A 26,328-nucleotide genomic window follows, 5' to 3' on the forward strand; every position below is an offset into this window, starting at 1 on the left:
AGTTTCATTCTTCTGCATGTGGCTGTCCAATTTTCCCAACACCATTTGTTGACGAGACTGTTTTTTTCCATAGGACATTCTTTCCTGCTTTGTCAAAGATTAGCTGACCATCGAGTTGAGGGTCCATTTCTGGCCTCTCTATTGTCTTCCATTTTTCTGTGTGCCTGTTTTGTGCCAGTATGACACTGTCTTAATGATTATAGCTTTGTAGTAGAGCTTGAAGTCTGAAATTGTGATGCTGCCAATTTTGGTTTTCTTTTTCAACATTTCTCTGGCTATTCGGGGTCTTTTCTGGTTCCATATAAATATTAAGATTATTTGTTCCATTTTGTTGAAAAAAATTAATGGTATTTTGATAGGGATTTCATTAAACATGTAGATTACATTAGTGGCATAGACATTTTCACAATATTTGTTCTTCCAATCCATGAGCATGGAACATTTTTCCATTTCTTTGTGTCTTCCTCAATTTCTTTCATGAGTACTTTATAGTACTGAATCTGAGTACAGATTCTTAACCTCCTTGGTTAGTTTTATTCCTAGGTATCTTATGGTTTGGGGTGCAATTATAAATGGAATTGACTCCTTAATTTCTTTTTCTTCTGTCTTGTTGTTGGTGTATAGAAATGCAACGGATTTCTGTGCATTGCTTGTATCTTGACACTTTACTGAATTCCTGTATGAATTCTGGCAGTTTTGGAGTGGAGTCTTTGGGGTTTTCCACATAAAGTATCATGTCATCTGCAAAGAGTGATAGTTTGACTTCTTCTTTGCTGATTTGGATGCCTTTAATTTCTTTTTGTTGTCTGATTGCTGAGGCTAGGACTTCTAGTACTATGTTGAGTAGCAGTGGTGATAATGGACATCCCTGCCATGTCCCTGACCTTAGAAGAAAAGCTCTGTTTTTCTCCATTGAGAATGATATTCGCTGTGGCTTTTTCATAGATGGCTTTGATGATATTGAGGTCTGTACCCTTTATGTGTACACTTTGAAGAGTTTTGACCAAGAAATGATGTTGTCCTTTGTCAAATGCTTTTTCAGCATCTATTGAGAGTATCATGTGGTTCTTGTTTTTTCTTTTATTAATGTATTGTATCACATTGAGTGATTTGCAGATGTAGAACCAAACTTGGAGTCCTGGAATAAATCCCACTTGGTCTTGGTGAATAATCCTTTTAATATACTGTTGGATCCTATTGGCTAGTATTTTGGTGAGATTTTTGCATTTGTGTTCTTCAAGGATATTGGTCTGTAATTCTCTTTTTCAATGGGGTCTTTGTCTGGTTTTGGGATCAAGGTAATGCTGGCCTCATAAAATGAGTTTGGAAGTTTTCCTTCCATTTCTATTTTTTGGAACAATTTCAGGAGAATAGGTATTAATTCTTCTTTAAATGTCTCGTAGAATTCCCCTGGGAAGCCGTCTGGCCCTGGGCTCTTGTTTGTTGGGAGATTTTTGATGACTGCTTCAATCTCCCTACTGGTTATGGGTCTGTTCAGGTTTTCTATTTCTTCCTGGTTCAGTTTTGGTAGCTTATACATGTCTAGGAATGCATCCATTTCTTACAGATTGTCAAATTTGCTGGTGTACTGTTGCTCATCATATGTTCTTATAATTGTTTGTATTTCTTTGGTGTTGGTTGTAATCTCTCCTCTTGCATTCATGATTTTATTTATTTGGGTCCTTTTTCTTTTCTTTTTGATAAGTCTGGCCAGGGGTTTATTAATCTTTTTAATTCTTTCAAAGAAACAACTCCTAGTTTCATTGATTTGTTCTACTGTTCTTTTGGTGTCTATTTAATTGATTTCTGCTCTGATCTTTATTATTTCTGTTCTCCTACTGGGTTTAGGCTTTCTTTGCTGTTCTTTCTCCAGCTCTTTTAGGTGTAGAGTTAGGTAGTGTACTTGAGACCTTTCTTGATTCTTGAGAAAAGCTTGTATCGCTATATACTTTCCTTTTAGGACTGTTTTTGCTGTGTCCCACAGATTTTAAACAGTTTTGTTTTCATTATCATTTGTTTCCATGAATTTTTTCAATTCTTCTTTCATTTCCTTGTTGACCCATTCATTCTTTAGTAGGATGCTCTTTAGCCACCATGTATTTGGGTTCTTTCCAACTTTCTTTCCTCTTGTGATTGAGTTCTAGTTTCAGAGCATTGTGGTCTGAAAAAATGCGGGGAATGATCTCAATCTTTTGGTACCTGATAAAAGTACCTGATTGAGACCTGATTTGTTGAGTCCTTATTTGTGACCAAGGACGTGATCTCTTCTGGAGAATGTTCCATGTGCACTAGAGAAGAATGTGTATTCTGTTGCTTTAGGATGGAATGTTCTAAATATATCTGTGATGTCCATCTCGTCCAGTGTGTCATTTAAAGCCTTTATTTCCTTGTTGATTTTTTGCTTAGGTGATCTGTCCATTTCAGTGAGGTGGGGGTGTTAAAGTCCCCTACTGTTATTGTATTATGGTCAATATGTTTCTTTTATTTTGTTATTAATTGGTTATATATTTGGCAGTTCCCATGTTAAGGGCATAGATATTTAAAATTATTAGATCTTCTTGTTGGACAGACCCTTTGAGTATGATATAGTGTCCTTCCTCATCTCTTGTGGTCTTTGGCTTAAAATCTAATTTATCTGATATAAGGATTGTCACCCTAGCTTTCTTTTGATGTCCATTAGCATGGTAAATTGTTTTCTAACCCCTCACTTTAAATCTGGAGGTGTTTTTGGGTCTACAATGAGGTTCTTGCAGACAGTATATTAATGGGTCTTGTTTTCTTAATCCATTCTGATACCCTGTGTCTTTTGATTGGGGCATTTAGCCCATTTACATTCAGGGTAGCTATTGAAAGATATGAATTGAAAGAATGATATGAATATGAAAGATATGGTAGTGCCATTGTATTGCCTATAAGGTGACTGTTACTGTATATTTTCTCTGTTTCTTTCTGGTCTCTTACTTTAAGGCTTTCTCTTTGCTTAGAGGTCCCTTTCAATATTTCCTGTAGGGCTGGTTTGGTGTTTTGGTTCTTTTAGTTTTTGTTTATCCTGGAAACTTTTTATTACTCCTTCTATTTTCAGTGACAGCTTAGTTGGATACAGTATTCTTGGCTGCATGTTTTTCTTGTTTAGTGCTTTGAGTATACCATGCCAGTCCTTACTGGCCTGTTAGATCTCTGTGGATAGATCTGCTGCCAATCTAATATTTCTACCATTGTATTTTACAGACCTCTTGTCCCTAGCTGCTTTCAGGATTGTCTCTTTGTCACTGATACTTGTAAGTTTTACTATTAGATGATGTGTGTGTACCTATTTTTATTGATTTGGGGGAGGTTCTCTCTGCCTCCTGGATTTTGATGCTTGTTCCCTTTGCCAAATTAGGAAAATTCACTGCTATAATTTGCTCCTGTTTACCTCTCTTTCTTTCTTCTTTTTCTGGGATCCCAATTATTCTAATATTGTTTTGTTTATGGTATCAGTTATCTCTTGAATTCTTCCCTCGTGGTCCAGTAGTTGTTTTTCTCTCTTTTGTTCAGCTTTTTTATTCTCCATCATTTGGTGTTCTATATCACTAATTCTCTCTTCTACCTCATTTGTCCTAGCAGCAAGAGCCTCCATTTTTTTTATTGCCCTGCATTAATAGCTTTTTTATTTCAACTTGGTTAGATTTTAGTTTTTTTTCTCTCCAGAAGGGTATGTTATTTCTCCAGAAAGGGATTTTCTAATATCTTCCATGCTTTCTTCAAGCCCATCTAGCACCTTGATAATTATCATTCTGAACTCTATTTCTGACATATTATTAATGTCTGTATTGATTAGGTCCCTAGCTGTTGGTACTGCCTCTTGTTCTTTTGTTTTGTGGTGAGTTTTTTTCCCTTGTCATTTTATCCAGATAAGAATAGATGAATGAGAGAACAAAATTCTAAAAGGGTATCAATGATCCCAAATCAGAAGAGACCTGAAACTGGGGAGAGAAGAAAGGGAGGAAAAAAGAAAAAATGTGTGTGTGTGTGTGTGTGTGTGTGTGTGTCTGTGTGTATTCATATATATGCTCTGTTCTATTCAGCAGTCTAATATACATTAGACTAATGTACATTATTACCTTCATAATGTATGTGTAGACAAAAGTACATTAGTAATGTATGTACAGGTAGATTAATATATATCAGTCTTATATATATATTAGACTGGTGAATAGAACAGAGCCACACACTTGATTTTGTGTATATTTTGGTCTGTTAGAAGAAACTACCTCCCAAAATTTTAAATAAAGAAAAAAATATATGTGGATAAACACGATGAAGGGATGAAATAGGATTGTAAAGATGAAAATTTAAAAAATTATAAAAAAGGAATTGATAAGGTAAGAAGTTGGTTGAAAAAAGAAAAAAAAAGAGAGAGTGTGATCAGGCTGAAGACTAGAACAAAGCCATGCACTAGATTTAGGGTATATTTGATCTATTAGAAGAAATTGTATCCCAACATTTTAAAGAAAAAACCCTATGTATATACAAAAAATAAGGTTAAATACAATGAAGGGATAAAATATGGCTATAACAATGAAGGTTTAAAAAGATTTTTAAAAGGGTATTGGTAAGATAAAATAGTTTAAAAATGTTAATATAGGAAAGAGGAAAAATTTTTAAAAATAGAATAAGAAAAAAATAAAATTAAAAAAATTTAACTTTGTAAGACTATAGGATCATGGGGAAAAAGCCATGAATTCTGTGTGTTGCTTTCCCCTAGCTCTGGAGTTTCACAGTTCTTGGTCTTGGCTGGATGTTCTTGCTCATCTTCTGGGGGAGGGGCCTATGGCAGTGATTCTCAAATGTCTTTGCCTGAGGTGGAATTGCACTGCCTCTGCCAGGGGCCGGGGTAAGCAATCTGCTCAGTTTCACTCTTCGTTGCTTTTGTTCCATGAAGGCTCTCTGTAGATATCTGGAGGACGGGAATGAAAATGGTTGCCTCCCAATCTCTGGGGCTGTGTAGGAGCCAAGAGCTTGGGGCCCTACTCCTCAGTACACCCTCAGAGAAAAGTAGTCAGTTCCTCCCATCTCCCTGGTCTCTGCTGCACTCTGTGCTCACCCAGCCTGTGCCTGAGCATTTCTGTCTCTGGCACATGGCCCCGTTTGGAGTGTCCAAATGCAACAGATTCCTGCAGTGTGCTCCCACACAGCTCCTCCTAGAGAAGGAAGGAAGGGGTCTCTCCAGATCTGCCACCTGTGGGGTCCCTGCTCAAAGAGAGGTGTCCTGACTGTGACTTGGATCACAGTTTAAGGTAACCCCGAGCTGAGAGCTCACTCCTCATCTCATCTCTATAGCTGGCTTCCCTGCTCTGATACCTGGGAGCTATGCCACACTCAGGCATCCCTGGTCTTTTTGTGTCCCCATGTTTCCTGAGACCACACTGTCCCTGCAAGGGCTCCACCCAGCTGCTTAGCCTCTGGAGTGAGGTCCCTCAGTGGAGCAAAATTCTAAACCTTCTGATTTTGTGCTGCACTACTCTACTACTTGCCAGGAGGTAGCCCCTCCCCCTGAGGTCTGTCTTGCCTTATGTTGCCTTGGATTCAATTCTACACATGTCCTGCCTTCTGGAAAGTGGTCAATTTTCTGTTCCTAGAATTGCTACTCTTCTTTTCTCCTATCTTCTGTTGAGTTTGTAGGTGTTCAGAATGGTTTGATAACTACCTAGCTGGGACCTGATAATATTTAGTTCTCCTACTCTTCTGCCATTTTGCTCTTCCCTCCCACTGTTTTACTTCTAATCACACATTTATTTTTAAGAATCAAGGCTCATTTAACATTTTCAACATATTTTCCAGATTATTCGTTTATTATTGCTTCTTGCATATGACTCCTTCCTTCTAGATTCAGCTTCCTTCTTACTGAAATATGGAATTTAGCACCAAAGGCTATGAGTAGATTTATAACAGTTTTATTTGTAATAGCCAAAAAAGGAAACAACCAATCACTGAAGGTCAGGGGTTAAACAAATTGCGGTATATCCATATATGGAATACTAACCAGCAATGAGAAATGAGAAAGAATAAACCATTGATACATGCAGCAAATTGGGTGGGTCCCAAGGGCATTATAGGGGTCTATTTATATATCATTCTCAAAACAACAAAATTATAGAGATAGAGAACAGGTTAGTGTGTGTCAAGTGTTAGGAATGGTTGGGAGGACGATGATGGGTGCGACTATAAAGGGATAGCATGAGAGAGATCTTGATGGTCATGACAAGATAAAGATCTTGATTACAGAGGTGTTTATATAAATCTACATGTGATGAAACGACATAGAACTTGACATATGCACAGTAACAATGTCAAATTCCTCATTTTGATGCTGTACCATGATTATATAAGCTGTAATCATGGAGAGAAACTGGGTGAAGGATACACTGGAATTCTCTGGTCTTTACATACCCTTTTCATTTCTTGAAGAGATGTGCCTTCTCCCTTTCCCAATTCTTAGATTCTAGGCATCCAGCAGCTTCATTGGAGGAAATGTTGTTCAGCTCCTTTCCACAGATGGGGATGTTCTCCTAGGCTCTAGTAAAGACTTTAAGCCAAAACCTAGATCTCTCTCTGGCCACATTTTTGGTTTTCAAGTGAGCATTGAAACTGAGCCTCCAGCTCAGAGGGTCTATATTTATAAGGCACCTTCTACATCAGCTTCTACTTACTGTTTTCTTCCTTTGGGGCACCTGAGAATTTCTTTCCTTTAAGTCTCAGCTATGCATTATTTATTGTTTTTTAATATTTTATTCAGTATTGTTGGTGTTTTTAGCCTGCTTGGGGTAAGCTGGGAGGAATGACTCATGGTATGGGGAGATTATTTCTATCAGTTTCTATTGTTGCTCTGCCATGCAGTTTATGGTTGTGTTTCTATATTCTCCCAGTGGACTGTGAGTTCTTGAAAAATGTCAGGGACCAGGACAAGATTTTCCCTCCTAGTTCTTACACATAGGAAGTGCTTATACACATGTGTGTTGAATGAATGAATGAGGGAGGGAGTGAATGGGTACGCGACTCTCTAGAGTTCCATGGAAGAGAGCCTAAGTGTGGTATTTTTTAAGTAAGATAGTTCCCAAGATTATTTTTATTGACTTTAAAGGATGTGTGTCATTGTGGTGCTTTGTGTAACATAATTCCTTTAAATACAAGTGCATGTGATCTGTAATATTAATTTAGAAGACTTAAAGAAGCAAATAATGTGTTCAAAGAAAAACAAGGCATTTAAGGATAATTCAAGAAGTTATTTCCCCCCCTCCCTTTGTGTTCCTCACTGTCCTTTTAGGATTTTAGAATTAAGAAACTGGGCATTGATACCTGGGAAGGAGGTATAATGTTTCAGATACCCATTGTCAAATTGTGTTCTACAGAGCTTAGAATTCACAGGGATCTTCTGGGGCTGAAGGGGGACCTAAGCCAGAGAGAAGTGGCTACACCTTTCAGCATCCCCCTGCCCCCTGATTGGGTCACAGTTGGAGACACTCTGGTTTTGCTGTCAGACTGCCCTGCCCAGATTGATCAGAAATCCTACCCCTTTCCCAACAAGCTGAGTAGATAAGTGCCCTTATATGTCTACCTCCGGTTCTTCAGTCTAAGAATGGAGATAGTCATGGTACCTATGAACTTGTTGACAAGATCTCTGAGACCCTCACACATTAAGAAAGCCTGGACTTTTTTTTTTTTTTTTAACAATTCCCTTTCTACAAAAATATGAATAATACCACAAATTTTGATATACTTAAAATTTTTCTTCAACAAATTAATGGCTTTACCACCTGCATTATAATTATGCTATTTGCAAAGTTATTACAGGTTTTATTAAAAAAATATGATTTCATAGTGTCATGTAGGTAATGTGGTTAGGGATGAAGCAGGGGGTTTAAGGTGGCAGAATTGTGCTCTCTTTTTGGTCTTTGACTGTCCTGATAACTTTGTTCAAAGATTACATCAGAAATCCAAATTTGAGATCACTGAGGATTATGAGGTCATAGTGGATACTGAGCCTAGTAATTAATTCTCCAGTCCTGACTATCTCACATGGGGTGAGAAAGGCTCTAAGTTTGCTCTCTCCAGAGTGGAGGGGCCCCTCTTTCAGGACCCCAGAGCTGGGACAGTGCCCTGGCTGACTGACCTCTTGTACTGTTAGGGAACGTGCCCTGCCCGGTTGTTACTTTCCCAAACAGGTGCTCTCCGTGAAGGAAACTTACAAGTAATGGTAACTTATGGCTATGGTCTTCTCCTCCACTCAGGCACTGGAGACAGGAAGGAACCATGGCTGAGAGCCATCACCAAATAATATCTAGAATGACATGGCATAGCTGGGAACTTGAAGCCATCAGCATGCCCACCTTCTTCCCACCCTCCCCTGGGCCTCAGTGACCATGAGCAGAGAGGAAAGTGTACCCATTTTGGGTGACTGACCCTAGCTGTTTGAAAATGCCTTCGTGCGTCTCTGAACTCAGCTTCTAAGGATACATAGCACGTCTTAGGGGCACAGACAGAAGATAATGGAACACAGAGAGAAGGGAGCATGCATTTATTTCTAAGTCATTTCTAAGGCCTGGGTTTATTTAGAACTTCTGTGATTTTCACCAATTCACTTGACCTCTGTGGCCCTAATTTTCTTCATCTGTAAAGTGAGCCTGTACCATAGGAGAGGCTTAATTTTGTTTGTCTGTTTTGTTTAAAGCATCAGAGACTTTTCTACAATATCTGATAGTTAAAACAGAGATATGGAAAGTTGTTCCTGTTGAAGAAGGGTCTAGAGCCCTGTCCTCTTGTCCTCTCTCCCTCTAAAGCCTCTGATGTTGCTCTATAAAATTACCCCCCCCAAAATCCAGTGGGCATAAAAAATATCTAAGGCATACCCGAGTATAACATTCTGGGACTCAGGGGCTCTGGTCAAGAAGGACACTGGGGTAGCCATTTATTCCCTCATACTTGGCCCTGTGACCATGGGGCTGGCCACGAGTCTCCTGAGTATGCTGGTCTATGTCTGTGTAAGCTCACGTGTCCTTGTTTCAGGATACAGGATGTGGCATGGCTGAGTGCTTCTTGCAAGAGCTTCTACATCCTGTGAACGTGGGGTCTCTACCTGCCAACTGCTGAGATGAACCAGTAATCCTTTCAGAGAGCACAGGCTTTTATCAATGAGGAGGATTCAAGGCTTGGTTTTTTTTTTTTTTTTTCCTTTCCTCCAAATAACACTCCCACTGTTCAGGCTTAAATACCAAAACCTTATGGTTTGCAGAATCAGTGCCAAGAAGTCAATCATCAGTGAAACTGCAAAGATAATAGCTCCTATTGATCAAATCAGGAGAAGAATGGTTTGCCCTCCTGCAGAGGTCAGGGAAGATAAGGGCTGGAGTTTTATAAAATACGCTTGATTTGCCTAAATTGGGTAAAAATGCATAAAAGCACTTATGTTCTTAAGAGAACTGGTGACCAATTCGGGGAAAGCCTCACAAAAATGAAAAGATTGGCTTAGATTAGTAGAGCATGAGAAATACAGAGTCTTTCCTAAAAGCATGGAGAATGTGTTATTTCAAACCTAGACAGTGACATAACCGCTGACTGGAGGATGTCTGCTTAGAGGGTGGCTATTATCTGCTTTACTAAACCAGGAGGAAGGCACAGAAGATCGTGGAGGTCCACTCTGTGCTGGACAGTGTACAGGTCCACTTTGGACCATAATCTAATGTAATCCTTACCACAATCCTGTGAGGTGGCTTTTATTGTCCCGATTTTATAGATGAGAAAATAGAGGCCAAAAGTTTTTAAGTAACTTGCTCATGATCATGAAATTAGTATTTTAATCTAGGTGTGTGCTTCCATTAAATAGTCTACTATCTCCTAATTGGCCCATATTAGTTTGTTCTTACCACAATAATTTTATACAAAGAGATGTTGCTAGCAGTTATTAAATGTACTTGGAAATATCTTATCCTTTGGCCATGATGAGGATGTAGGAAAGAAGCTGAATTCATTAGTGGAAATCCTACGTGGACAAAGCTGGTGGTTGTGCCTCTCTAAAGCTGCTACTGACTGTGAACTCCATGGAGTGCAAGTTGAGAAGTACTGAATTTTTCTCACATAAAGGTCAGCCTTCCTTTTGGGGGAGGGGAAGCCTATTAACATCATTTTTTGTGAGGGGGTATTACTATTACTACACTTTGCACAGAAAATAATCGGCCTTTCTTTTTAAAAATGTGGCCTTGGAAGATAATATTTTTTAGGGAGGTTATTCATATTTTAAAATATTTTATCTGTTTTTATGATCATTTTATCTGAAAAGCTGAACATGTGGTTATCTAAAGGAATAAATCTTGCGACCGAGAACAAAATTCCTCAGAATCATCACAATCACTTAATAAGCTTGTGAATTGAAATTATCGTTGCCTTAGTCCAAGAGCAGAGTAGTCATTAGTGTCCAGAGACACATGGGGAACAATTTTGCCATTAGCAGTGCCAAGAATCTATTCATTTGTCATCGGTCCCAAATTATATTCAATCAGCAATTCAAACTCAGGTTAGAAAAACCAAGTGACATCGGGCTAACTTTCTATAAAATTAATACTGTAAAATGAAACCTGTATTTCTGGCAGTGTAACTGTGAGCAGCAGTAAGATGAAGCTATGAAAATGTTGAATGTAAATACTGTCAAGGTCGATCTTAATCCCACCACTTCCCCACCTTTTGCTTCCTTGCCTGAAACGCTGCCTTGGCTGCCATGCTTCTATTCCCCAGCTCCCTGAAGTCTGGGTACTGGAGTGCTTGATGAGCTCTTTTATATGGTGAACCGCAGTCATCCATAATACAGCAAACAAGGGGCCATTATTCAAAGAGCCAAAGTGGGTGGCGGCAGGATTGGGGTGAGGGTAGAGCTGTGGTTGGGGTCATTCATGGAGGGCCCCCAAGTGTAGGCAGTTAGATCTTCCTCGTGGAATCACCTGCACGAATTATTCATTCGCAGGACAAATGGTTCATCGCGGGCAGAAGCACTGTGGTTTGGGGTGAAGCATTTTTCCTATCTGGGATACGTTTTTCTTTTTTCTTTCATATTTTGGAATCTTATGTGCTTTCAGGTTCCTGCCATACTGCCCATCTGGTTTCAGGTCCCCTTAAAAGAAGCTCTGCTGTTTTTAACTCAGGACATAGGAAGGGACTGGAGCAGTTTGGGTTGGGGTTCTTCTACTTTCTTTCCCAGGTGCCGCTTAGACAGGGAAAGAGGCAAACCCTAGGAGTTCTGCACAAACCAAACAACCCCTTTGTCTCTGTTGTGTGTGACAGGTTGATCAGAGACTCAGTAGACAAACTAAAAGTGGGCCTTTGCAAGGTCTCAGTGGGTAAACATCCTGTTCTTGGCAAAGTTCACTGACTATGGTGTGTGGCTTCTATGGCCAAGTGGCAGCCAAGCCCCATCAGTAAATAAGGAAATGGTAGAAAATGTGCTTATCTAGGTAAAAAGGTGAAGCCGAGAGAGAGGCAAGATGAAAAACAAATCAGGTTTCACAGAGTTGAGTACCAGGTAGCATGAGCTATGAGGAGGTGTGTGGGCAGTAACAGACCTGGATCTGAATCCCAGTTCTTCCACTCACTAAAAAGTTCACCTTGCATTTCAGAACCATTTTTAGTGGCTGCCTAGAGCACTCTGTCAAAAAGACCCTAAGGCAAGTCCCAGGTTTCATAGGGAAAAGGAGCCATACTTGATGGCTGCACTCGAGGTCTGCACTCGAATGAAGGAAAGGGAATTGACAGCATGGGTGCCATCTCTCTCTCTCTCTCTCCTTCTTTTTAAAGAGATTTTATTTGTTTATTTTGAGAGAGAGAGAGTACGCACAAGCTGGGTGAGGAGTAGAAGGAGAGGGAGAGGGATAACAGACTCCCCGCTGAGCGAGGACTCCCAGGACCTGGAGATCATGACATGAACTAAAGTCAGACACTTAACTGACGGAGCCGTCCCGGTACCCTGGGGTGCCATGTATCCAATGTCACAGGCTCTGAGTTCTCTGAGATATTGCTCAGTACTATAGTTCTGTAATACAGTGTGTGTGTGTGTGTGTGTGTGTGTAGCCTAAGAGAAGGTTAGTGAAACCTTAATAAAATGTGCTAGTAGGACAGTGTTGTCACTTAAAATTTCAAAAACAATAAAAATATAATTTGTATATTTCAGTCTATTACTAAAGAATTTTTATATCTCCATAGTATATTGTACCCTGTAGATTGTTGATCTTCATGTTTGCTTTAATTAATGGTGGTTTTGAAAATTGCCTTTTAAATTGAGTTGCCTTGGTTGACTCTCGTCTTCAAATACTTAGGTTTCGTTTGTCTTGACTATAAGCTTCCACATAGAGACAGATTTCTCTACTAATAAAAAATCCCATCAATTCACAAATACAACAAATAAAATCAGCAATGTAGCTCTCATTTTCCATGGAAAGACTACTGAATAGTCTAGGAGTAGTCTTCTAACGAGAAAAAGAAAAGTTGATGTTTGACAATGTTCGGTCATTTCTGCAGGCTTGAATTTTTTTGTTCATGAAATATTTGTATTTTAATTTTCAAGTCCATGTTTCAAAGAAAACAGGCTTGCACGCTGGTCTACCGATTCTTCCCCTGGATAGCCTCTGTAAATCAGGCGCCTTCCCCGGGCATTCCTGCTTAATAAGCTCTGGGATTGCACTGGTCTCTCTCCCAGGGCAGGGCATTTGGAAGTCTCCCATAATGCTTCTAACAGCCCATAAGTTACTTATATATTTACACTCACCCTGTCTTTCTCCCCTCCCTTCTTTTTCTTTCCAGAAACAGAGTTGTCAGTCACTGCTGAGTTAGTCCCTACCTCATCGTGGAACATTTCAAGTGAACTCGACAAAGGTACACAATGGGGATGCATAGGACGGGGGGGGGGGGGGGGGGGGGCGGGGAGGCGTGAAACTCCATTTTTAATCCTGGCATGGCCTTCTTTGAAATCAACTGCTTTTTAGATCCTTAGAAAGTGGCGGGGGCCAAAATAAATCCCTTACTTACTTTGTGATTATTTAACATTTAATTACTTGGAATTCTATTATTTCTGGGGAGGGGTTTTTTTCCCCCCCTCTTTCCTTTCCCTTCTTCCTCTAAAACGTTCCATATGGTAAAAACGCTTCAAGATGTGAAATAGGGTTGTTTCTGACCTTCCTGACACCGCATCTAGTGGATCTTATATAGGGGATTTGATTCTGCCTGGGCCAGGATTGATCAGAGCTGTTTGCTGGGTGACCTTTTCCAGCGAGTATTTGATGTGCTTGCAGAGTTCAGGGCAGAGTGTTTGGAATGTTTGTAATTGCCTGTGCGTACAGATGGCGGCTTCCTGCGCGCACGTGGGGAACAGGTTCCTGCTGTGAAGTTGTTGTAGTATTAATTAAGCTCCGCCATAGGCTAAGCACTGGCTCCTCCATAGAGATCCCGTGTCCTGGAATGGTAAATCGAGACCGTCAAAGCCCCTGCAGGCCGGCTCATCCCACCCTCCCGGGCTTGTTTCCATTTCCTCCCCTTTATGTCTCTTTATGCATCTCCAGCAACATTTCTATTTCTTTTTATTTACCCTGTGCTTTTCTTTCCCTAGCTTTTGCCTAAGCTGTTCTTTCCAACTGAATCGCCCCTTTTTTCTTTGCCACTAACCATTCTCTCCCTTCTGCATGCCACAAATTACTTACTCTTCAAGACCGAGAACAAATTCTCTATTAGCCAAAGTCTTATCTAATCCCTCCGCAGGAAGTGACCTTTCCTTCTTTGCAACTTCCATAGCCCTTTCCTCTGCTTCTCTTCGCATTTTCTGTGTTACATCATGGTGATTTATATAACTGTCTATCTCATTCTGAAGCTTGGAAGTTCCTTGTTAAGTAGGATTTCTGTTTTGTCCTTGGTCTTTGTCTTTGTCTCCATCACCAAGTCTAGGACAGACTCTTGTTCATAGGAAATCCTCCATCAGTATGTGTGGAATAATGAATCACAATGTATCTCAGGACATATACATGGATGGGCACATCTGTATCTATATGTGCAAATACATTCAACAAACTTACTGAGCTTCTGCTTTAGTTCAGGTATGATTCTAGGTTCTGGGATTATAGTGACAAAAGTTAAAAGTCACTGTGTCAGACGACTTCGATAATCAGCTCTCTTTGTCAGCCTGTGTGTTCCCTGGGAGTTGTATTTTCTCCCTGAAGCGAGAGCAGCTTATAAAACAGTAATAGGCAAGGTTATGTTGGTGGTTATACTTTGTTAGGCATTTTAGGGTGGTGGGATGATGTGAGATATCTTTTCACCTTAAATGAGAAGGCATTTAGAATAATTTTCTCTTGTCAATTTTATTTTGGACATTCTTTTTCTAATTTAGGATGAAAACAGGGGACTGTATGTTATCCTCTCCATGTCCAGCACCAGGCACCATGCCTAGGAGGCAGTGGATTTTCAACAAATACTTATTATTATTTTTTTTTAATGTGAAAGAAGACGTAAAGCCCGCTAAATGTCCACTCAGTGCCCATTCTGTGACAAGCACTTTGCTAGGTGCTTTCAAGAATGTGAACATAATTGGCAAGCTCCTTATGACACCAGCAGTAAAAATGATATCATTGTACACACATGTTTTGATCAGGTTCCGGTTATGGCTATAAAAGGACATCAGCTACATGCAGTCATGGGGCGAGGCTGCCAAGCTTTAAACTTCTACCAGACCAGCACGGTAATTAGCAGTGGGTGCCCTTCAAGAAAAAAGTAGTGTCGATAGCTATGAACCTACTTGCTAAAAAGCTGGCCTAAGACAGGCCCCCCGCTTTTTGTTTGTTCAATTTGGCCTTCCAGAGGGCATGGATGGCTTTCCAGAGATTCTTGGTGTTATATTTCTCTAGAAGAAAATTAGTATATGGCCTTTCATTCCCATTAGAATGAGAAAGAAAGCTGATTAATTCTTTTATTCATTGATCAGATCTTTTTTGCTTCCTTCTCTGGTCTGGGCACCGTCTGAAAAATTAGTATTGAAAGATGAATGAGACAAAGGTCTCCGTCCTCCCTGAACACAGAGCCAGGTGGGAAAGACTGATATCTAAATGTTTAATCAAAGCCTTCTGGTCATTTTGATAGATTGGGCTGTCAAGGGACATTCCCCCCTAATTACACAGAGATACTGGTGGAAGGATGCAATGAAAAAAATTCACTGACAGGCTGATGATACCCAAAAAGGAGAAATCTCCAGGTGCCAGAAGAGAAAGCTTCATGGGGTCGGTAGAGCAATGATCAGCAAGAAGGAATTAAATAAAAGGTTTTATAAAAATATGGGAAATGTGTATGGTTCTCTGGGGCTAGAGTTTCAATATCCCATGGAGATGACAACTGAAGCCATAAGAAACAAGTTCATTGCTTAGACTGTCAGTGAGGGATGACTGAACCGAGCAAGAAAGGCCAGTTCTACTGAGGGTGTGGTGTGGAAGTCTATGAACTACCCTGGGTTGTTGGGATCACCCAGGGGAAATACAGACCCCAACCTGTGTTACATGGGGCTTGGGGGTTGGAGTTCTTCTCATGTCATACGCAAGCTACAAACTGAGAAGCGAATGTAAAAACTTGGTCTGGAATTGATTAAACTCTGAGACCCTGACTGGGGACAACCTAAAACCAGCTCACAAAATGTCTCGACATCCCAGTGCCTATGGTGCTCCCACCAAAAATGAAATTTTTAAAAAATCATAACCACTAAATAACAACAGCAGATTCCTACTGAGGTTAAGTGCACTTTTAAGAAGTATAGAACGTGTAAGAGAGGAATAAACGAAACCCAGCATTAGCAAGAGTTGGTAGACAAAACACAGAGGAGGAGCTCAGGCCTTTGAAACTAAAGACGATAGATCGATTTGAGAAAGAAAATATGTTTAAAATGTTTCATGGGAAGAATAAATAAATAAAATGTCTCATGGTGAAGAGGAAATGGAAACCTTAGGGCAAGTGATAAAAAAAGAAGATTTTAAAAGAACCAAGTAGAAATTCTAGAACTGAAAAATAGAGCTATTGAAATTAAAAGCTCATCAAACGGGTCAAACAGTAGATGCATTCAGCTGAAGACAGAAATGATGAAATGAAGGTAGGTTTGAGATAACATGGTGGTTAAGAGAATGAACTCTGGGGCCCTGGTGACTAAGTTTGAATCCTGTATCTACTGCCTACGTTCTGTGTGACTTTGGGCAAGCCACTCAACCGATCTGTGCTTTGGTCCCCTCTCTTGTAAGATGAGATAACAAAAGTAATTACCTCATCTGGTTGTTGGGAAAATTGACCTGGCTCCCAAATCTGATAAACTAATTGGAGAATAAGAAGTAACAGCTGTTTTTGGTTAATATGATTATTACTTTGGGGTTTATTGTAAAAAATAAAAAAAAAAGTCATAGGTACTTTGGCAGGCATGTAGGGAAAGCATATTTTCGAGATTTTAGATCCTGTTCAATCAGCCGGTGTCCGCAGCTTTTCCATCCTGGCCTTCCACACCTGTGTGTTCACCCACACCAGCACCACACTCAGCTTGATAAGCAAGGTTCTCCATGGTCTTACCCCCACACTGACTCCTCTCACCTCATCCCTTCCCCCATACTTTATACTCCTTATGTTTCAACAACCTGCCTCTAATTCCCTAAATGTATCGCTCTGTTTCTAGTCTCCATACTTTTGTTCATGTAGTTTCTTCTGACTGGATTGCCTTTAACCTCATTCTCCTCCTGGCTAATTCCTTCTTTACTTAAGACCACCTCAAGCATTCCCTCAGTGATTCTAACGGGTACAGTGCTGAATACGACAGGCAGCGTTCCTGCTTTGCTGGACCTTGCATTCTGGAGAGAGACAATGAATGAGTCCTTTTATCAGTCCCATTGACCATGCCATTAACAGTGCCCCTAGACGCTTCATATGTGGGGTACACATCACCCCATGTCTATCCTGATTAGGATCCTTACCATGCTGTATTGAAATTATCTGTTTCGTGCCTGCCTGTTTGAAAGCCAGGGACTCTGTCGTCTATAAGCATGCTCTTATTGCCCAACAGTGTCTGGCATGTAATAGGAAACATGGCGCTACATTGTTTGAGTTCCTATGCTGGTTCTCAGCTGCTGCAAGTGAATACCTACTATGTGCGAGACACTGGCTAAGCACATTGCATGCATCATTTGTATTCATAGCACCTTGTATGGGAGAACAGACCGGCTACTGAGGCTCATCAGGCTTGAAGGAGTTGACGGAAGGGCACCAGTAGAGAGTAGCAGTGCCAGGATCACACCAAGGCCTCCAGGCCAAGTCTAGGGATCCACATCTAACATGGAAGCTGATTACATGTGTGTTCCTAGACCAACCTCCTAGGAGCGACTTCGTTACAAGCAGGAGCAGTAGAATAAGCCCTGCCGTTGGTGTTCTGTGATGCCTTTCTCTTCACCCAGCTGCTCCGTTCCACCCATCAACCCCACCCTGGTTCCCCAGCCTCACTCAGGTCCTGCTTTTTCTGTTAAATGAGTCCAGTCAGTGGCATTAAACAGTTACCTGTTTATCCTTCCAACAGGAAATGAAATTGAAAAGAGACAAGGCCACCCGGGAAGGGCCGGGAAGAGCCGTTGAAAGCTACTATTGATGGAGCATGGGGGTAATTTCTGAAACAAATGCTTCAGAACCAAGTACCTTCTAAAATAAATGGATCTACAGGGGCCCAACCTCAGCTTCCCCATTGGGGTTTGGGGATGGGGTGTGATGAGGGCCTCTTTCCCCTTCTTCCATTTTCAGTCACATGAGGTCTCAGAGGTTCTCTGTAGAAAGCCAAATGTTTCTTTTGGAGAAAGGACTGGAAATTGCACCCGCAGGTAGCAGAAAGGGAGGGCTCCTCCTACTTAAAAAAATACTGAGGCTTGCTTCCAACTTCAAATAATTCCCTGTGCTGACAGACTAGATTTGGGGGTATTTTTATCCTGCCTCGCTTTTTTAAATGGAGACCTGGTTTTCTCTACTTGCTTAGAGTTTTACACATAGTAGGGAAGTGTATGGTGTGGTTCTTATGAGCATGAGCTCTGGAGTTACTATGACTCTGACCTTCCTTTTCTCACCTCTGGCATGGGAGCATTTGAATCTATCACCTAAGACTTTTCCTGGCCAAAAAACACATCTATGAGTGTTGTGGAAAGGGCATCTGATTGCATGGTCACAACAGACAGTTACATGCTGGCCTCAGTCCCTTAGCCCACCTTTTCCCTGAAAGCTTGACTGTTAAGAACTGTGACAGGGTCTCTGGTTCAGGAATGGTTGCTTCTTCTTGTCCCCTTTTCTCTGTCACTGGATTTGTCCTTGGCACTAAAGGTGTCTGTTTAAATGATACTGACTGGCCTGTAGCTTGGAGCTTAGTTTACACTTAGCCCACATGGGGTAGCTGGATCCTTTTCTTGTGCTCCTGGTTGTACGGATTTGGAGCAGTGGCAGTAGGGGAAGGAGCTACATAAGGAAGAGCTGAAGAGCAGTCTTCCTGGGACTGGGGTCATTGAGAGCTTATCCATTCAGTGTCCCATGTAGCTGGATGGAGGAATCCTTGGTGGAATTCCTGGGGTAGCCCTGTGATGTTTAAGACCGCCTCAACTCAGTAGGTGTTGACCTTCCTCTGCCCTTTGAGGTCCTTCTAGCTGGACTTAGAATCAAATTTACCCAAGACAGAATAACAGGAGAAAATCAAATTTCATAGGCATATTTATGGGGAATCCACACGACATGAGATTCCAAAAACAATGAAGCATTATGAAGCTTATCTAAGGAGAGAGGTAGGGCCTGAGAATACAAAGGGGGAGGAAGGCTCTTGTGTAAGACCAAGAAAGGAGACAAGGTTGCCCTATTATGCAGATAAGCTTCTTAGGTAAACGGAGTTTCTGTTTGTAGCTCTCTTCCAGTTGCAGGCTCTCCTTTCCAATGTTGAGTTTAGGCAGTTGAGAAGCAGGGAAAGAGCTTTTCCTGTTTCTGCTGGGTTTTGATCACCTTTAACTCAAAATAACACTCATGCTAAAGTGACTCATCCTGGGGCAGCTTGCCCTTGGCCCCTACAGCCTCAAGCAACATCTTCCTCATACTGGTTGTAGCATTTTCTTCCAAGGACAGATGCCATCTTGCCACTGTCAACAATAGAAGCTCTTGGAGCCTCAGTAGCCTCATGGAAAATGGGAGAAGTGACATTAACTCCACAGGGTCTCTGTAAGAGTTAAAGTATGAAGCCCCAGTGTAGTGTCCAGTACAGATGGGTACTTGATTTTGGTAGTTCTTATGCTTCCCATTCTTCCTTCTTATTCTCAAGGGGAGGGAAGTATGATTTGAGAAAGAGCACTTGACAAGAAATGTAGAGTCTAGTCCTAACTCAATTCCACCACCAGGTCCATGATTTGTCAGTTAGTTTCTGGGCCTCAGTGTTCTCATCTGTAAAGAGGGAGGAGGTATCAGTCCTTGGTCTGGCTGCCTTCCTCATTATGAGACTCCAGTGTTGGATGGTCTAGTGCAGTAGCCACTAGCCTCCTGTGGCTAGGGAACACTTGCAACATGGCCAGTCCAAAATGAGATGTAGCGTAACTGTAAAATACTTCTGGATGTCAAAATCCTGATATAATAAAAGAACTTAAAATAGCTCATTGATAATTTTCATATTGACTGCCTGTTGAAATGATCGTTTTCATGTTTTGAATTAAGTGAAATATATCATAAAATTGATTTTACCTAATCCTTTTTAATGTCGCTACTAGCCAACTTAAAATTATACATGATGCTTGCGTGTGTCGTTTCTGTTATATTTCTTTTCAAAGGTGCTACTCTAATGGAACAACAGCTAGAATCTGAGGGAAATCTCCTAACCAATGTTTCCTCCTCGGACCATGAGGCGATGTTCTCATGCCCATTCTGGCTTGAAAATTCCAAGACCTACTCTGTATGAAAAGAAATTTTTCTAAAACTAATTCTAAAACTAATGCTTTAAAGTATCTAAGTGTAAGGGATTATCATTACCGATTATAATCTGATCATTAGCTCTCACAAAAGGCGATATTTTGACTAATAAGGTTTTTGTAGAGCAAAACTTCACAGGTTAGAAATCTGAAGCACAGTGAACGCCTGGGTGCCTCAGTTGGTTAAAAATCTGCCTCTTGGCTCAGGTCATGATCTCAGGGTCCTGGAACTGAGTCCCGCATCAGGCTCGGGGGGGTGGGGGGGGGAGTCTGTTTCTCCCACTCTCTCTGCTCCTTCCTCCTGCTTATTCTTTCTCTCCTGCTCTCCCTCTCTCAAATAGATAGATAAAATCTTTAAAAAAAGATAAAAAGAGATCTGAGGCACAAGGGGTTATAATTTAATAACAGTGACATAAAGGACAGCGGCAGAATCACAGAGCCATGCAGGAATCACAGCTTTGGAGATATAGTTGCGCACATTCAAACAGGGTCCTGTGATCCAACATTGCCCCTCTCTCTCAAAGCCTGCCTTGCACTGGGCTCCTGGGCTGGCCCTGCACCGCATACACTCACTTCCTTGAGGTTCCTCCAGCAAGCCAAGCTCTTGTCTTGTCCAGGGGCATTTGATTGGCCATTCTTTCTACCCCGAATCCTCTTTCCCTCTTCAGATATTGGCGCAGTTGTCAACCATGCAAATTAAGTTTTTCCTGACCATCCAAAGTTAGTCTCCACTGTTAGCTTCCTTTTCCTTTACAACAATTAAAAAAAAAAAAAAATCTAGTCTCAGGGCACCTGGGTGGCTCAGTTGGTTGAGCATCTGCCCTTGGCTCAGGTCAAGACCTCGGGGTCCTGGGATGGAGCCCCCAACTAGCTCCTTGCTCAGTGGGGAGCCTACTTCTTTTTCTCCCTCTGCTGCTCCTCCTGCTTGTGCTTTTCTCTCTTGTCGAATAAATATCTAAAAAATCTTAACCCACTAGCCACCTCTAAAAAATCTTAAAACAAACAAACAAACAAAAAACTACCCTACCCTCATCCTGGAAGCAGTGAGAGTACTTTGATAGGAAAGCAGGGGAGTTCTGCCAGCCCAACTGTGTCTCCTTTAGCCTTTGCTAATTGACAAGTCCCCGGTACGTTGGCCTAGAACCCAGCCTGGAAGCATGTGACATGGACATCAGTTCCCCTTCAACCGAGCTGTGCTCTCTAGAACTCTTGTTAATCCTCTTTACTCGGTAAGCCAAGGCAGTTTAGGGAAGGAAACTCCAAGAGGAGGCCTATGGAATTCTGTTATAAAGTACAGGAAGATGCCCCTGGATGGTTCAATCTTGCCTCTTCAAAACCCGCTCAAAAGAGAGGGGCTTGCCAGTGGGCCCCCCCATAGGAACAGAGGGCCAACCTCACCACTCAGTGGTCTTCCCAGCTCCAGCTTTTGACACCAGTCCCTCCCATCAGCCCTCCCATCTCCTCCTCCATGGGCTGTTGTCAGTAGGGCATCCAGCTTAAAGGGACGAGGCCCTAGGGTGTTCCACAAAAGGCCAGCTTGGCTGTGTGAGGAGCACAGGGTTCGCCGCTCCCAGCAACCACCGCCCAGGCGAGACTGAGGAGCAATCAGACAAGCTTGGAAATGTTTATGCTCCTGTTTTTACCATTTAGAATCAGGATAGAGATTTATTTACCTCCTCTCTTGGGTCTCAGATTCCTTACTCCCTTGGAACCATTTTCAGTAGTTGCTGGCTAAGACCAGGCACCATCTTGGAGGCATAAATAATCAGGAGGCAGCAGAGAGTTTCTCGATTTGCTCAGGCCATCCTTTTCCATTCCTGCATGTCTTTTAGTTTGGATTTAAAACTCCCTTCTGTGGGAGCCTTCTGTTCACCCACTTTGGAAATGGCTTTGGAGTTTGACTTCAGGGTGCTTCTAGAACTTTGTGGTCTGAGGTCCTGTTCCTAGAGATCATAGTAGGTCTTTCTGGTCCTGGGCCTGTGGCTTTGGTCAAGCTTTGTCAAGCTTTGCTCAAAGACTCACAGGGACTTTTGGACTTAGAGGTCCTTTAGCTAAGGACAGGAGAAGAGAGATCCTACAAAGTGCTTTGCCATCCGGCTCCTGCCTCAGCTCCCACTGATCTGGCCCCTCTTTTCCTGCTTGCTGTGCTCTAGAACCAAACTGCTCATTGCCTCCCACCTTATTCCAGGCCTCTGTGTAAACTTGGGTGTTTGCTATGATGTGAGGACCCTTCTCAACCTTTTGTTATCCTTACAGACCCAGTTCAGACCTCACCTCTTCCAAGAACACTTTCCTGACGTCATAGGTAACCATGCCTTACTCTATGGGGGAAGTGGGGAAGTGGATGAGCCTCCCCACATTCCTAGGGGATGCTTATTTTCATGTATGTATTTCCTCTCCTTCCACTACCTCTTCCCCATGCAAGACATATTCATGAAGCATCTTCTTCATGTTAAGCGAACCCCTCCTGGATCTTCCATTCTAGCAGGAAGGCCAAAGAGGAGGAGCATTGTGAAGAGTAAGAGCAGCAGAACAGCTTGCTAGGATCATGAATTATGTCTTATTTATGTATCCGGGTAGCTCCGACTCTAATATAGGCATTTTTAAATACATAAAAAATATATAAATATATTTTTATATATTTAAATATATTAAAAATATATACAAAGGGGCGCCTGGGTGGCTCAGTGGGTTAAAGCCTCTGCCTTCAGCTCAGGTCATGATCCTGGGGTCCTGGGATCAAGCCCCGCATCAGGCTCTCTGCTCAACGGGGAGCCTGCTTCCTCCTCTCTCTGCCTGCCTCTCTGCCTACTTGTAATCTCTGTCTGTCAAATAAATAAATAAAATCTTTAAAATATATATATATATGTATATATATACATATATATATATGCAAAAATTAAACAAGTGAACCCTGTGTTGGACTCCTCGCTGAGTGTAGAAACTGCTTAAGATTCTCTCTCCCTCTGCCTCACCCTTTGTAAGCACACATGCTCTCTCAAAAAAATCAATCAATCAATCAATCAATTTTTTTTTTTAAATAAAATGCCTTAGATTTATTCCTGAGTGCCCGTAATGGACAAAGCCTCTACTCGGGGCTGAATATGCAGTAATGAACAAGACAGAAACAGTCTACAGTTTAGTGGAAGAGAGAGACTTTCAACAATGAATCTCACATATACTAAAAATCATTTAATTTTAGCAGGGATAGGCGATTTAAAGGAGAGGTATGAATATATACCTGTATGAAGACAGCCTGTACCCTGCAACAAAGAATTCTCACATCCTTCCTGGCTAGGCCCTACTAATTGCCACCTGAGGTAGGGTCAGCCCTTCATTTTCTTGGCCGGTCTCCTGGGAACTTCCATGCCTACAACTCTGTTTTTTAACCCTCCTGAGATCATAGGAGAAGTTAGTCTCCAAACAGGGCAAGTCCCTTACTGGGATACGGACCCACAACAGGAGCAAGGCGGTGAGACCTCCCATGGGCAGTGAGCTCTGCAACCCATTACAGACATCATTATGAGGCAGTGGAGTGTGGGGAAACTGTTTTTAGACAAGGTTGGAAAATTTTGCATTCCTGTGCCAGGCAAGATTTCCTGTAGGGCCATGAGAAGCTCACTAATCATCTCTTTAGTTCCAAGCAATATTACTTCAGGGCAGTTCCTGTCAAGGCCCCATGCTTAAATATCTCTTTGCCTGGGTTTATTCCATCAAATGCTTCATTTGCTTTGAAAAAAAGCCCTGAGACTCAGCTGGCCCAGCAGCTTAGGAAGTTCAACTCACCACATGCCTCCGAGGGCTCCTAGCTCTGCCCCCGTTACTGCACTGAAGATGAACTTATTTTCTGACCTTCTTCTGCATATGATTCCGTTTTACGTGAGCCCTAAGTCGGACTTGACCAACATCAGCCACTGGAATATGCTTTTGCCGAATTCAAGATGCCTTGTAAAAATGTTCTGTTGGTCGTTACCTATCTTCTGAACTCAGAAAGCTGTGTTTTCTCAGGGCTCTTGCCCAGATCTCATTTCAGTTCTTTTCTCCGACATTTATGCTCACTCATTCACTCAACAAATATTTATTGAGTGCCAACTGTGTGCTGGGCACTACACTAAAGATACAGTGGCAAAAACACAGAATTCCTCTCTTACAAACTTCACGTTATAGTATAGTTAGCAAATCTCTGTGTGGAAAGTACTATTACAACTATTAACAGCCTGAATGCCTGTTTTATCCCAGGGGCTGTACTAGATACTTTAATCACAACATCAGCCCATTTAATGTGCTATAAAAACCCTGTGAAATAGGTCCTATCGTGTCTACTTTATAGCTGGGAGAACAAGCTTATAGAGGCGAAGTGACTCAGCTAGTAAATGGCAGAGCCAGGATTCAAATCCAGGTTTTTATGACTACAAAGTCCATACTCTCAGTGATTACCTAGTTCTAAAATAATAATCTATGTGTATAGGGAGGAAAGGAAGAACAGGATTGTAAGCTTTTTAGCGTATCTTTTTTCGACTGTTTTTTCTGGAAGAGGATATTCTTAATCACCCTTAAGTGATTTTTTAAAATTTGCATTTTCCCGCCAATCTCTCCATTTTCTTCAATAAATACCCTATATTCTTATAGTCAGGTAAAATAAAAATACATTAAGGAAATAAGAAAACCCATGTATTACCCGCAAAGGATTGAAAACAGTTACTCAAACAATTTCACGGACACACATGTTCCTAGAAGCACGTTGTATGATAGCCAGGAGGCAGTAACAGCCCAAATGTCCTTTAGAATTGGTAGACGCATTGTGATATGTGATATGTACATACAATGGAATGTTATTCAGCCATAAAAAAGAACATGCTGCAATGTGGATAAACTTCAAAAATGTTCTACTGAGTGAAGGAAGCCAGATACAAAAAGTCCCATCTAAAAGATAGTTATAATAGTTACATGTACAGAGAGACAGAGAGTAGAGTTTGTCAGGGACTGGTGTGAAGGGGAATAGGCAGCAACTGCTTAATGGTAATGGGGTTTCCTTTTAGGATGACAGACTTGTTTTGGGGCTGGATAGAAGTGGTGTTTACATAATACTGTGAATGTCCTCAAAGCCACTGAATTATTTCTTCACTTGAAAGTAGCTCATTTCATGTTATATGAATTTTGCCTAAATGAAACAAAAATAAGAAAACCCCAAATCCATAAAATAGACACACCAAGAAGCTTCTCTGATGCTCTTCTTGGTACCACTAGCCCTCGGAGGACTACACAGGTGGGTATGGCCAGTTCTGTGCTGAAAATGTTTACTTAGTGCCACTGCCCCTAACCTGAGGCAGAGCCTTGTGGGCCCACAAGGTCACTAACTGGTAAGGGGAACTTGACTGGTCACTAGACCCCTCTGAACTTGTCATGCAGGAGTAGTGGTGTCTGCAGAGAGCAGTGCCACATCCTGATCTCATAAGGGGATGCCCCCTGAGCTGTAGACTCAATCTGCATATGCTTTTCTAGTCTTTGTCTTTACATCAACAACTGCTAGGTGATCAGAAATCCTCTCCAACTCCTGACCAGGCATGTGCATCCCAAGAACTAGGAAAACAGGTGGTGGAATCTTAATGGTGTGTGTTTTTAGAGACCTTGACTTTTTTGTTGCAGTTAATATTGTTGTTTTTTATTTCTGGATGTTTTGGTCTTGTTTCTTTACTTTAAAATCCAGTTTGTTCAGGTAGATGGGAATGTTTGGGCCGGGGAACTGGGAGGAGGAAGACAGGAGTTCCGAGGAAGCCTTCCTGCTGGTGACGGGCATCTCTGTGCTAAAGATTCCCAGTGGCAACCAGCCGATCACGACAATCCCATCAAACTTTGGGCCGGGATCCCAGGTAAATCCTGGGCAGACCTTGAGGTGCTGGCCTTGAAGTGAGTGCCATTTAGTGCTGATGACACAGGGGTCCTGTATGGAGTCAGGGTCATCTGCTGTCACCCATCCCTCCCGTGCTGCACAAACCCGCTACTTATCTTGCTAAGAGAGAGATTTGGGAAAGACTTGGGAAACTCTTGAAAAACCACTTAAGAATCCAGCTAAACAGTTTTGGCTCCTTTTCCCCAGGGTCAGTTGAAGTGGCCTCATCAACTCTTGTTTCAGGAAAACTAAAGTCTTCAGGAGACTTCAGTCAGGAAGTTGGGTTCAGCAGCTCAGCTCTTTTGAGCTGTGGTGGGCCTGGAGGGTCTTCTGTAACTTTTATTGATATTTTCCTCAAAACTTTTTCTTCTTTAAAAAATATCTAGTTTTGGGGGCCCTGGGTGGCTGAGTTTGTTAAACGTCTGACTTTTGGTTTTGACTCAG

At 41.6% G+C, this 26,328-nt stretch overlaps 1 protein-coding gene across 4 annotated transcripts in view; it reads left to right on the forward strand.

Moving 5' to 3' along the window:
* ROR1 (receptor tyrosine kinase like orphan receptor 1) overlaps positions 1-26,328 on the forward strand; it is a 411,219-nt gene that overhangs the window by 220,654 nt on the left and 164,237 nt on the right. For 3 of the 4 annotated variants that reach the window (XM_082687829.1, XM_082687831.1, XM_082687832.1), the window contains exon 2: positions 12,823-12,894. In XM_082687829.1, the coding sequence (XP_082543955.1) occupies positions 12,823-12,894 (72 nt within the window). Of the gene's footprint in view, positions 1-9,982; positions 10,120-12,822; positions 12,895-26,328 lie in introns of those variants that run through there. The other variant, XM_082687830.1, reaches the window with a different exon arrangement.

This window comes from Mustela nivalis, assembly GCF_964662115.1.
Source record: "Mustela nivalis genome assembly, chromosome: 10".
NCBI lineage: Eukaryota > Metazoa > Chordata > Mammalia > Carnivora > Mustelidae > Mustela > Mustela nivalis.